The sequence below is a fragment of the Citrus sinensis genome, chromosome 7 (genome assembly GCF_022201045.2).
Source record: "Citrus sinensis cultivar Valencia sweet orange chromosome 7, DVS_A1.0, whole genome shotgun sequence".
In the NCBI taxonomy this organism is placed as follows: domain Eukaryota; kingdom Viridiplantae; phylum Streptophyta; class Magnoliopsida; order Sapindales; family Rutaceae; genus Citrus; species Citrus sinensis.
In genome coordinates, this window is record NC_068562.1 from 10,474,321 (window position 1) to 10,486,889 (window position 12,569).

At 33.7% G+C, this 12,569-nt stretch overlaps 2 protein-coding genes and 1 non-coding gene across 3 annotated transcripts; 2 read left to right on the top strand and 1 right to left on the bottom strand.

Moving 5' to 3' along the window:
* Positions 1-1,356: 1,356 nt before the first annotated feature.
* LOC112495711 (small nucleolar RNA Z247) lies at positions 1,357-1,493 on the top strand. Its single transcript, XR_003062040.2, has one exon. It is a non-coding gene; the product is annotated as a small nucleolar RNA Z247 (small nucleolar RNA).
* Positions 1,494-7,349: 5,856 nt separating this feature from the next.
* On the top strand, positions 7,350-8,726 carry LOC102628175 (gibberellin 3-beta-dioxygenase 1-like). Its single transcript, XM_006465361.2, has 2 exons — positions 7,350-7,831; positions 8,156-8,726. The coding sequence occupies exons 1-2, from the start codon at positions 7,350-7,352 to the stop codon at positions 8,724-8,726; spliced, it is 1,053 nt and encodes a 350-aa protein (XP_006465424.2).
* Positions 8,727-8,878: 152 nt separating this feature from the next.
* Positions 8,879-11,866, bottom strand: LOC102627880 (probable 2-oxoglutarate-dependent dioxygenase AOP1.2). Its single transcript, XM_006465360.3, has 3 exons — positions 11,418-11,866; positions 10,740-11,064; positions 8,879-9,269 (listed from the first exon to the last, which is right to left on the bottom strand). The coding sequence occupies exons 1-3, from the start codon at positions 11,570-11,572 to the stop codon at positions 9,021-9,023; spliced, it is 729 nt and encodes a 242-aa protein (XP_006465423.2). The 5' UTR covers positions 11,573-11,866; the 3' UTR covers positions 8,879-9,020.
* Between the last annotated feature and the right edge of the window lie 703 nt (positions 11,867-12,569).

Genomic DNA, 12,569 nt, shown 5'->3' on the forward strand with positions numbered 1-12,569 from the left:
ATTTATTTATTAAAAAAATAAATCCCAAAATTTTAATAATTTAGGGGATTTGTATTAAATCCCAAAATTTTGCAATTTTTTATAATTATATTTTTTATTAAAAAATAAAAATTCTAATTTTGGGATTTTTTTCTTTTTTAAATTTAGGGGTATTTTTATAATTATAATTTTTTATTTTCAAAGTTTTTATAAAATAAAATGGTCTTTTAATTTATTTAGGGGTAAAATTATCATTTTATTTAAATTATTTAATAGTGTTAGTACAAAAGTAGTTGATTGATACAAATTTAAAAAGAATTATGGTTCAAAAAATATGTTAAAATTTTATGATGGTCAGATGAATATAAAGCAAAAGAAAGGTTGTATAATGATAATTTCCCTTTTTTCAATGTCTAAACATTAAAAATTAAATTTGATATGTTCCATTAATAAGTTATTAATGTAGTGCATAATTTACTTTTATATCAGCTTGCACTATGTTAAGGAAGCTCATGTGAGCCAGATAGTCAGCAAAGCAGAGGATTGTAACAGCTGCAGCTCACGGTTACAAGTTGATGACTTAGCATGCCAGCTAGCACCTGGTGGTTACATCATTTCTTGTACACGTGAATATTAGTTTTTAGTTAGTTATGATAAGCTGTTAAGCATGATTAGTTGGTTGAATTAGTTTAGCTAATATCAGCTATGTAGATACATTAGTATATAAAGAAACTTTGTACATTTACTCTGTATTCGATTAATTGGAATAAAAGCAATTTCTCAGAATCATTACATTTTCTTTCAATACTTTCTTAGTTACCAAACAAGTTGTTTTCTCACTTGGTATCAGAGCTAGAGATAATGACACCTGTTAATCTAGCTTCTTCCTCAAATCAAATCCAAAACACTTCCGCAGCTTCAACTACTATTTCGTTTACTTTCAATACACCAGTAAAGCTTGATCAAGCCAACTATCTCATATGGCGATCTCAAGTACTGGCTTCAATTCGTGGCAATAGACTGGAGAAACTTATTGATGACTCGGTTACACCTCCTCCAACTCATATTGCTCAAAGAGTTGGAGATGATATCAGATCTGTGGAGAATTCAGATTTCATTTCATGGAGATCTCAGGATCAAGTGCTGCTTGGATGGCTGCTTTCCTCAATGAGTGAAGGAATCATCAGTCTGGTCTTCAATCTGGAGACATCACGTGAGGTTTGGAAGGCTATTGAGGTACAATTTGGTTCTCAATCCAAATCAAGGCTTTTACATTTGAGGTACATGCTGAATTCAACTAGAAAGGATGACATGAAAATCACAGATTACTTCATTAAAGTGAAAAATATATCTGATAACATGGCTGCAGCAGGCAGTGCCTTAAGTAATGATGACTTAATTTTGCACATATTATCTGGCCTAGGACCAGATTATAATTCAGTAGCTACCTATATAACTGGTCAAGTAGGAACTAGAAAGATGGATCTAAATGAAGCTTTTGCAATGCTCTTAACTCAAGAAGCTAGGATTGAGCAGCAATCTCAGATGCTAGCTAGTACAGACATGAAAAATAACTTTGAAGCTAATTTTGCTCAAAACAGAGGACCTAAGAAAGGAAACATGTTCAATGGAAAAGGTTTTGGTGGTTATGGTTACAACTCAGGGTCTGGAAATAATCATAACTCAGGCTTTGGTAACAATGGTCATTACAAAGGAAATTTTGGTACTGAGTTTGCTGGTGTTGGTTTTAATAACCAGTTCAATGGATATCAGTCTGGTAATCAGAGAGGAGGAGGTAATTGGAACAACAACAATGGTTCAAATAATTTTAACAATGGTAAACCATCCATGAATCCCAAGCCACACTGGAATGCATCAAAACCTACATGTCAAATCTGTCTCAGGCCTGGACACACTGCAAACATTTGCTGGAAACTTGAAGAATTCATGGCTTCAGGTGCTTACAGACCACCACCAAATAGAGGACCAAAGGCTGCCTATCTGACTAACATGGATGCTCCAGTTGATAACAATTGGTATCTGGACAGTGGTGCTACACATCACCTCACCAATGATATGAATAATGTGAATGCTGCTGAACCCTTTTTAGGTAATTCTAAACTTGTTGTTGGAAATGGCTTTGGTTTGAGCATAACACACATAGGTTCTGCTGTTTTAAGAATGCACAATACCCTGAATCATTTTAAACTCAAGCTTAACAATATTCTACTTGTCCCTAAAATAACCAAAAACCTAATAAGCATATCCAAACTGACCAAAGATAATGATGTTGTGATTGAGTTTACTGATAATTTTTGTTTTGTGAAGGACAAGGTGAAGAATTTAGTTATGTTGTAGGGCAAAGCTGAAAAAGGTTTATATAGATTGCTATGTGTTCCCTCAACCAAGTCATCTACTTCTCAGTCAAACCAAAGTCTCCTTACTCATGTCGAGTCAGCTGCTTCAACTCAGCCTGTCTCAATGTTTTCTACTGTTATTTCAAATTTCCAGAATAAAACTGCTTCTTGTTTGCATACAGAAGCTTTATGTTGTCAAAATCCAAGTTGTATATTGAACACTATGGTTTTGCATCAGAGACTAGGTCACCCTAATACTAAGGTGCTAAGTCATGTAATCAATTCTTGTTCCTCTTTAAAAAATATCAGTGGCAGTAAAATAATTGATTCTTGTGATGCTTGTAAGATGGGAAAAATGCATAAACTCTATTTTCCAGTAACTGAGACTAAAACCAAAAACCCTTTGGAACTTCTGCATACTGATTTATGGGGCCCTGCTCCTACACCTTCTATCCAAGGGTACAAATACTATGTTAGCTTGGTGGATGATTTTACAAGGTTCACCTGGATTTTTCCTTTAAAAACTAAAGCTGAAACCTTCCAAGTGTTCAAAATATTTAAAGCTCAAATAGAAAAACAATTGAACAGGACTATCAAATGCCTCCAGTCTGACTGGGGTGGTGAATACAGATCATTTGTTCATTTTCTTCATGAGACAGGTATTTAATTTAGACATTCATGCCCTTACACACATAATCAAAATGGCCTTGTAGAAAGAAAGCATAGACACATAACCGAGTTAGGTTTAACTTTGCTTGCACAAGTTAAATTACCCATCAAATTCTGGTGGGACTCTTTTCATACAGCCACTCATGTTATAAATAGATTACCAACTCTTGTTCTTTCCATGAAAACTCCCTATAAATGTGTTTTTCATTTGTAACCTGATTACTCTTTCCTCAAAACATTTGGTTGTGCTTGTTTCCCATTCTTAAGAGATTATAATCATCACAAGTTTCATTTTCATACATCCAAGTGTGTATTCTTAGGATACAGTCCATTACATAAAGGTTACAAGTGTCTACATCCATCTGGAAAAGTATATATAGCCAACCATGTTCTTTTTTATGAAACTTCTTTTCCATATTCCACTGATTCCAATTTTTTGAAGTCCATGCCACCTAAGGTTTCTAACTTTCAATACAATTCTTTACAATTCTATAATATTTCAGTTCCTAATAGCAATCTAAAACCTTTTGAAGCTGTTGCTGCAGATACTAATTCTAACACTTCTAGTTCTCATCACAATATCTTGTTACCTGTCTCTTCTACTCATCCTATTTCATCCACTAATACCATAATCTCCCCTGTCATTCCCACAACATCTCCAGTAGCAACTTCAAACACTATATCTTCACTTTTCATCCATCAAAACTCTCCAGAACTTCCTATACCATTTCAAGCTTCCTTACATACATCACCTTCCAGATCATCTTTATCACTTTCCAACCCTACTATCTCTGTCCATCCCATGACTACCAGAGCTAAAGCTGGTATATTCAAACCTAAGGCATTTCTGACAGCACACAACAGTTTAAAACCTTCTAATGTTGGTGAAGAGTTAGCTGATCCTAAATGGAAAGATGCAATGCAACTGGAATCTGATGCACTTATCAAAAACAAAACCTGGAATCTAGTTTCAATGGATCCTACTCATAAACTGGTGGGCTGCAAATGGGTTTTCAGAACAAAGTATAATTCAGATGGCTCAGTATCTAAGCATAAAGCTCGGCTTGTTGCTAAAGGATTCCATCAGACAGCTGGGGTTGACTATTCAGAAACTTGTAGTCCTGTAGTCAAGTCTTCAACTGTCAGGGTTATATTGAGTTTGGCAGTTATGCAAGGGTGGAATGTTAGACAAATAGATATCAACAATGCATTTCTCAATGGGGATCTTACTGAAGATGTGTACATGCAACAACCAGAGGGTTTTGTTTCAGAGGGAGGATACATCTGTAAGCTAAACAAAGCTCTTTATGGTTTAAAACAGGCACCAAGGGCCTGGTATGATAAGCTTAAGGGCTGTCTTACAGATTGGAATTTCACAAATTCTAAGGCTAACACTTCATTGTTTATCAAGCATGACACTAAAGGTATAATCCTTGTCTTGATCTATGTAGATGATATATTAGTTACAGGTCCAGATTCAGTCTTGCTGGAGGCATTCATCACAAAGCTGAGTAAAGCTTTTGCCTTAAAAGACTTAGGCTTGGTATCATATTTCCTTGGTGTAGAAGTTAGCTACAGAGATCATGGCATGCACCTCTCCCAAACTAAATACATCAAGGATTTGTTGACCAAGGCCTCAATGCAGAACTGTAAAGAAACTGAAACTCCTTTCAGCACTGGTTACAAATTAGAAAGAATAGCTAAAGGCTCATTGGGTGCAGAATTTGAAAATCCAACTCTTTACAGAAGTTTAGTTGGAGGGCTTCAATACTTGGTTCTAACTAGACCAGACATTGCTTACTCAGTGCATAAACTCAGCCAGTATCTAAGTGCTCTAACTCTCCAACATTGGTTAGCCTGCAAAAAGGTGTTGAGATACCTTCAAGCAACTATTACATATGGCCTTTACATTCAGCAAGAGGGAACCTTGGAAACAATAGGGTTGACAGGATACTCAGATGCTGATTGGGCATGTGATACTGATGACAAGAAATCCATTGGAGCTTACTGCATTTTCCTTGGTAATAATCTGATTTCCTGGTCTTCGAAAAAGCAAGCTATTGTGGCAAAGTCCAGCACAAAAAGTGAATATCAAGCCTTATCAGCAGCAAGTTCTGAACTTACATGGCTGCAATCTTTGTTTTCTGAGCTAAAAATTATCAAGTTGCCAACTCCTGTTCTCTGGTGTGACAATCAGAGTGCAGGTGATCTAGCTAAAAATCCAGTATTCCACTCCAAGACCAAACATATAGAGCTGGATGTTCATTACATTAGAGATAAAGTTCTGAACAAAGAGTTAGAGGTTAGATATATTCCTACTGAAGAACAAGTGGCAGATGTTCTTACTAAGCCTCTATCTTTTCCAAAATTTAGCTATTTTCGTTCCAAGCTCAATGTAGTTAACAGACCCTTGAGCTTGAGAGGGGATGTTAAGGAAGCTCATGTGAGCCAAATAGTCAGCAAAGCAGAGGATTGTAACAGCTGCAGCTCACGGTTACAAGTTGATGACTTGGCATGCCAGCTAGCACCTGGTGGTTACATCATTTCTTGTACACGTGAATATTAGTTTTTAGTTAGTTATGATAAGCTGTTAAACATGATTAGCTGGTTGAATTAGTTTAGCTAATATCAGCTATGTAGATACATTAGTATATAAAGAAACTTTGTACATTTACTCTGTATTCGATTAATTGGAATAAAAGCAATTTCTCAGAATCATTACATTTTCTTTCAATACTTTCTTAGTTACCAAACAAGTTGTTTTCTCACTCACTAAGGATAACTAAGTGAAGCAATAATTTTAGTAGTTACATCTCTATTAAATTATAACTTTATTATGTAATTAGTTTGATAATAATATTCTAACTACAGAAAGATTTTACTAATAGTGGCGGAATTATACAGAGGGTTGAGTCCATGACCGAAATTTTTCAAAAGAGTGATAAGGTTTATAACTGAAATTTGACTCATTTCAACGTTAATTTTATGGTTTAGCCCCTTCAAATTCATTACTTTTATGTTATATCCTTATAAGGTTAGTTAGTTATTTTCTTATTACAGCTTGCCTATGTGAAACCAAAATAATATATTATCTTTATTTTTCACTTGTGAGGTTATAGGCTCCTGTCCGTTGGCGATACGAGATGCCAGAATTATCAGACTAGATACATATAGACATTTCTTCAAACAAAACACGTATTTCCCGGTTTTCTTTTGTCAACCTTGAAAACAAAAATTTTGGCTTATTATTTTTTGGATGTCAAAATTGACTGTTCTTAGTTCTTTAACTTACGTCCTTGTGTGATATATGTTATTTGTATTGATAGAGAGCACGTGACTTTCATTTTCATGTTGCTTATGCTCGAAATGCATGTCCACATACATAACGCAAGAGGAAATTGTTCAAATTTCTAAAGAAAAGTGCCATAGCTAAATGCTAGAAGTAATAGCAGTTTGTATTTTCAGATTTCCTCAGATTGATATCAGTGACAAATAAAATTACCTATTAGGGTATTTCGACAATATATTGTTGCATACAACCCACACTTTCTATTTAAAATCTCTAATTTTATGTTGCATCCCAAGATTTGGTTGTTGACACCCAAAATTTGTCAATATTGTACCAAATAAAATATCAAAATAATTTTTTTTACAACAAAGATAGTCAATCTGATCAGCTGTTGCTGTTTATTAGTTATTATTATATCCATATATAGTAATAGCATCTTCACTATATCACAAATTATTTTTGGATAATTCTAAATTTGTCATTAATTTTGTTTTCTGTAATTTTAAAACTATACATTTAACGAAGATTGAAATAGATATACACTGGGTCACATACTGACTTACTATTTTTCATTTTTCAAACGGAAGGGTAGGAAAAGCTTCAAAGTTTTCAATATGATTATATACTTGCCACAATGAGTTTCCAAAAGTAGATATCCACTAGATCATCCTTCTCTAGATATATATAGAATATTGGTCTTTCATATATTTATCGCAAATACGATCAAATTTTATCATTGAAGATTTTCCTTATTCTGTCAAGTATGCAATCAGATCACTTACATTCCCAATATCCTATATGCATGGCAAGTACAGTTGTATATAGCATTCTCATTCCTTAATTTTCATACCCTTGTTATTTTATTAATTTTCTTTCTCAGTTTACTTTTTCAGACTCACACGCTCTCACTATATAAATACTCTAAAAACCATGACATGTTTCTCATCTTATCATCTTACGTTTGCTTACAGAAACTACTATATATCCAGCACTAATAATAGTAAGCATTTTTGGATCATAACATCAAACAAAATCACAATCTTTTCAATCTCATCATGTCTTCAACACTATCGGATGCTTTTAGAGGCAAACGTCTCAACCTCCAGCACAAACTCCTCGACTTTACCTCACTCAAAGAATTACCCGACTTGTACACATGGACAGAACCCGATGAGTATCCTGCCGGCCAATCCTTGGCCTCAGAATCCGTGCCGGTTATCGATCTCGATGGCCCTACTGCCGTTAACGTTAACCTCATTGGCCATGCATGCAAAACTTGGGGTGTTTTTCAAGTCATAAATCATGGTATCCCCACAGCTCTTCTTCATAACGCTATGTGTACAAGTCGGAGCTTATTCACTTTACCCAATGAACAAAAGCTCAAAGTTGCTCGATCACCTGATGCTTTTGAAGGCTATGGCTTCGCAAGAATTTCTTCATTTTTCTCTAAGCTAATGTGGTATGAAGGTTTCACAAATGTTGGATCACCACTTGACCATTTTTGCCAACTTTGGCCCCAAGATTATAACATGCACTGGTAATTTAATCACAAGTGTACGCTCATGCACCAATGCGCTTATAAATTTAAAAAAATGATATTTGTCCAAAATGGACACATGCAGGGCCGCAGAGATGGCAACCCCTTGCTGCAGTTTCTATTAGTAACTAAAGTGTAACCGAAAAAAAAAAATTTACTGGGGACAACTTTTCAAATAGTCTATTTTATTAGAAAAAAATGCACCATGTGCACGGTAGTTGGACCCATTAAAATAGGTTTTTCATAATTTTATAGATTGGTTTGATATTTTGTATTATTGCATTTTATTAACTTTTTTATTTTTTATTTTTTATTTTTTGGCAGTAACGTCGTCGAAGAATATAAGAAAGAAATGAAAAAGCTAGCAGAAAGGTTGATGTGTTTAATTCTGAGGTCACTCGGCACAACCAGGGAAGACATCAAATGGGCTGGGCTTAATGGCGATTTCAAAGATCATCCTTCACCTTTAAATTTTAACTACTACCCGGCTTGTCCAGATCCGGATCGGGCTATGGGTCTTGCTGCCCATACCGACTCAAGCCTTTTCACTATTCTCTGCCAAAACAGCGTCAGTGGGTTGCAGGTTCTGAGAGAGGGAACTGGGTGGGTCACGGTTCCACCCGTTTCGGATGCACTTGTTGTCAATGTTGGGGACATGCTACACATATTATCAAATGGGTTATACCCGAGTGTGCTCCACCGGGCTGTCGCAACCCGAAAGAATAGGTTATCCATTGCCTATTTCTATGGGCTACCATCAGATCTCCAAATCTCTCCTCTTGAAAATCTAGTTGGCCCAAGTCAGCCGCCTCTCTATCGGTCCATTAGTTGGAGTGAATATCTTCGCATGAAAGCAAAACACTTCAACAAAGCGCTTTCTTTTGTTAGAGTTTGAAATGAATTAGTAAAATTTAGGTGAACAATCAAATAAAAGTGTTCGAAAATTGAACCACTGATATGGTTAATAATTATAAATTTTATGTTTATTGGGATTGCTATCTGATGGAAACACTAAATTTGAAGAATTTGTTTAATTTTCATGAAATGTTATGATACTTAGAATTTTACAACCTATTTATTGAACCAAAAAGAAAAAGCAAACACTTATTACAAGCTTATAATTATTTTACACCAAAGCACAATGGTTGCACAATATCAAGCATTAGCTACTAATCATACATTGCAAATTTTAGACTCCGCAGTAAGTTTTCAATGCAGACTCGGCTCTCTGGCCAGCTTCAGTGTAATAGAATTCAAGAAACTCGAAGTGATCAAAAGGCTTAAAAAGCAAGGGGTGTTCTTCATCTACTAGCTCCTCTGGAGCTTCTATTTTGTAGCCTGCTTTTGGGATCGAAAAGAATCCTGTTGAGTACCTTGTCTCAATTCCAGTCATCATCACACGATGGTAGGGTGAGTACAATTGACCATTTGTCCATGCCTACAAAATAACACATACAATTTTCAATATAGCATTAAATTAAAATTTTTCCATGCCTTCTGATTATATTATAAAGCAAATTTCAAACACCCTCCTTGTGAAATGACAATCTTTATAATACCTCCAAACTATTATAAATTTCAACTTATCGTCATTTTTGTTCAAAAAATAAAGAAAAAATGAGGGTGGGTTGATGAAAATTTTTTTTTGCCTTCTTAACAAAAATAGAGGTATTTGAGGTTTACAATAGTTTCGAGAATATTTTGAAAATTGTCATTTTAGGAGAGGTGCAATCCATTTTTAACCATATACTATACGGGGTGAAGATTATGAAAAAGTGACCAAGTGTGTGTTTGGTATTGTTTTTCAAATGATGTTTTTCTATTTTTTTATAATATGATAATCATTAGTTTTTAGTAAAAATGAAAATTGCATTTGATAGTTTTGTTTTGAAAATAGTATCTAAAAATGAAAAAAAAATTAGTTGTTTTTTTGGAAATATGGAGACAATAAAAGAAAGTAAGAGAACTATTTAAAATTTTATTTCAATCGTATACATTATATTTTTGTTAGTTTGAAATAATGTTTTTTTATTTGATTAAATGGCCTTTTATTATTTTTGCTTAATTAAATAAATTTTGCGCGCTAATAAATAATAGCATTATATTATATAATAATCTTTATTTATGGAATTATACAATTAAAAAATTTTAAATTATTATATTATGATGTATTATTTATAATGTAGTATACCTAAATTATACCTAATTAAATAATTTGCAAAATATATCAAGTGAACGTGAGACCGTGATTTATTATTTACTAAAATATTTATGTATTTATTTTCTATGGGATTCGTTCACTGTCGATATAATATAAAATTTATCACATCATTTATTAAATATAAATGTAAATGCATGTCGTTAGCCCCTCACCAGCTATTATAATAATGCAAAATCAAATATGAGGGTCCCTAAAGTGAAAAAAAAAATCCCGAAAAATGAGAAAGATTCGTTTCTTGTTACTGTGTTTGTTTCTTAAAAATGAGCCAACCAAACAAGTTTTACGAGTATCCCTTCTTGCAAAACGAAAAACAATAAATTAAAATTGGTAATGGTACCAAATACCTCTTTAGCTCTCAGAATTGGATCCAAATTCTACAACGTGTATGATATTATTATTATTTTTTTTTTACCATTTACCCTCAATAGTACTCATAATAATCCGTTACCCATTATGTCAATAATTTCAAAAAAGACTCGTCTCAGACTTCCCAGCCAGCAATTTATACTACTTGTTTGTTAAAATATTGACACCAACGAGATTACAGGGAGTGTTATGAAAATTGATAGAGGTTAAGGAGTGTCAATCTTCCTAGTATATACACACAACAATTCAGTGGATTCCGATATAACTTGATCAAATAATTTTGTTGTGACTCAAATGTTAGCTAGGAAACAAGAAGCTTACGTAGAGAGAATCCCCGATCATTGCAATGAAAGAGTGAGGTGATGAGGGTTTGATGTTGATCCATTCGCCATTTTTGGTCTGCAGCTCTAAGCCTTCAACTTGATTTTGATACAAAATGGTCACTATGTTCTTGTCAGTGTGGGAATTCAGGCCAAGTTTTTTCTCGGTGGTTTCAGGGCCTTTATATTTCATAACCCTGAGGAGGTAACTTGTTGAGTTCATGTGTTCATCCATGTACTTCTCCAGTCCCAAGCTCTCCAAAATCATCCTCCTGATTGTTTGATCTAATTCTGATACTTGCTCTGAGAAGGATTGTATAGTTTTGCTGCAAAAATATAGATTGGATAAAAAGATCGTTAATGCTTTTTCAGCTGAAGTAAAAGCATAATTGACTAACATGTACAACACTTATCAGAAAAAAAGGCGAAGTTAATATTAACTCCAATGTGTCTACTATTCTTCTGTTCTCTTATGTGATGAAAGATATTCTCTTAATTATTTGAAGACACGTTCCGCTCACTCTAAGACTAAGTATCCGACTTGCATCATAACAGAGTTATTCAGGCAAGATTCTTATAGATATTTTAATCTAAATATCAGTAAATTGTTATACAATTTAAAAAGAAAAAAACAGAGAGATAATTCTAATATTTGGAGATGAAAGCCTAAGTTGTGTACCAAAAACTCTTGTTTCCTTCTGGCCACAGAATATTAGTCATGCTTTCAACTTTCTCTTTAACATTTGCATCATCAATGCCCATGCTTTCGTATAAGGGCACTTGAGGGTATTGCCCAACATAGCCATGGAATGGCTTCTTGGAAATGTTTCGCATTTTGGTTCGCAAAGGAAGGTCGAAAAGCTCTTCCAATGCACCAAAAACTGCTTTCAGAATTTCTTCTGGAACTTTATTGAACAAAGCCTCAAAACAACCATATTCTTCCAAGGCTTTCCTGACGTGGGATTTCACTGAATCCCACTCAGGAGTCCCTGGTTTCAGGTTTGGCTTGGAGAAATCGATTATCGGAAGCTTTATGGGAGTTTAAGATCCCATTTCTTCTATCTCTGTGTTTAATGATTAGTAATGAAAAAAGTTGGTTTCTGCAGTATTGCTTTAACATTCAAGAGCTTCAGCCATTTATGTAGTTTCGTGGATGCTTTGAGCTTGAATGGGACAAACAAATGATCTGATTTTATTTAATTTTCTTTGCTGGTGACAATGAAATTTCACTAACTGGTTTGATATTGGAGACAGGACAATAATTTATGGGGACAAAAAGATTATTCGGATTATAAAATCAAAACCTAAGGTGTTTGTAGACGGAATTAATACAAAATCAAGTCTTTTTTTTTTTAAAAAAAAATCTTAAACATCATCATCCCGTTGTTTGAGCTTAATTAACATATATTCTACATTAACGTTTCTCGACTTTCGAAGATACAACAAAGCTAAATTAATTTGCAGTATTAATCAATGACTTTTTATTCCCTATATTTAAATTTAAATGTTGTTTAGGGTACAATTTTGAAGTTGGTTACTTAGCAAAGAATAAATGCTCATTTAGTACCTACATTTTGATTTAATTACTCGTTTACTCCCCATATTTTAAAAAAAATCTCAAGATTCTGCTATTGTTAATTATGTTACATTAATCGTGCCCATTATTTTCTTGACTTTTACAATATCTTTGCAACAATTTTTGAGATGTTAATGAAAATAAAAAATAATAACAAAAGATTTATATTAATTTATATTTTATTTTAGGATTAATTTAATAAATTTTAACCAAATGCTAATATAATTAAAATCACATTTGGTGTAAAATCTTCAA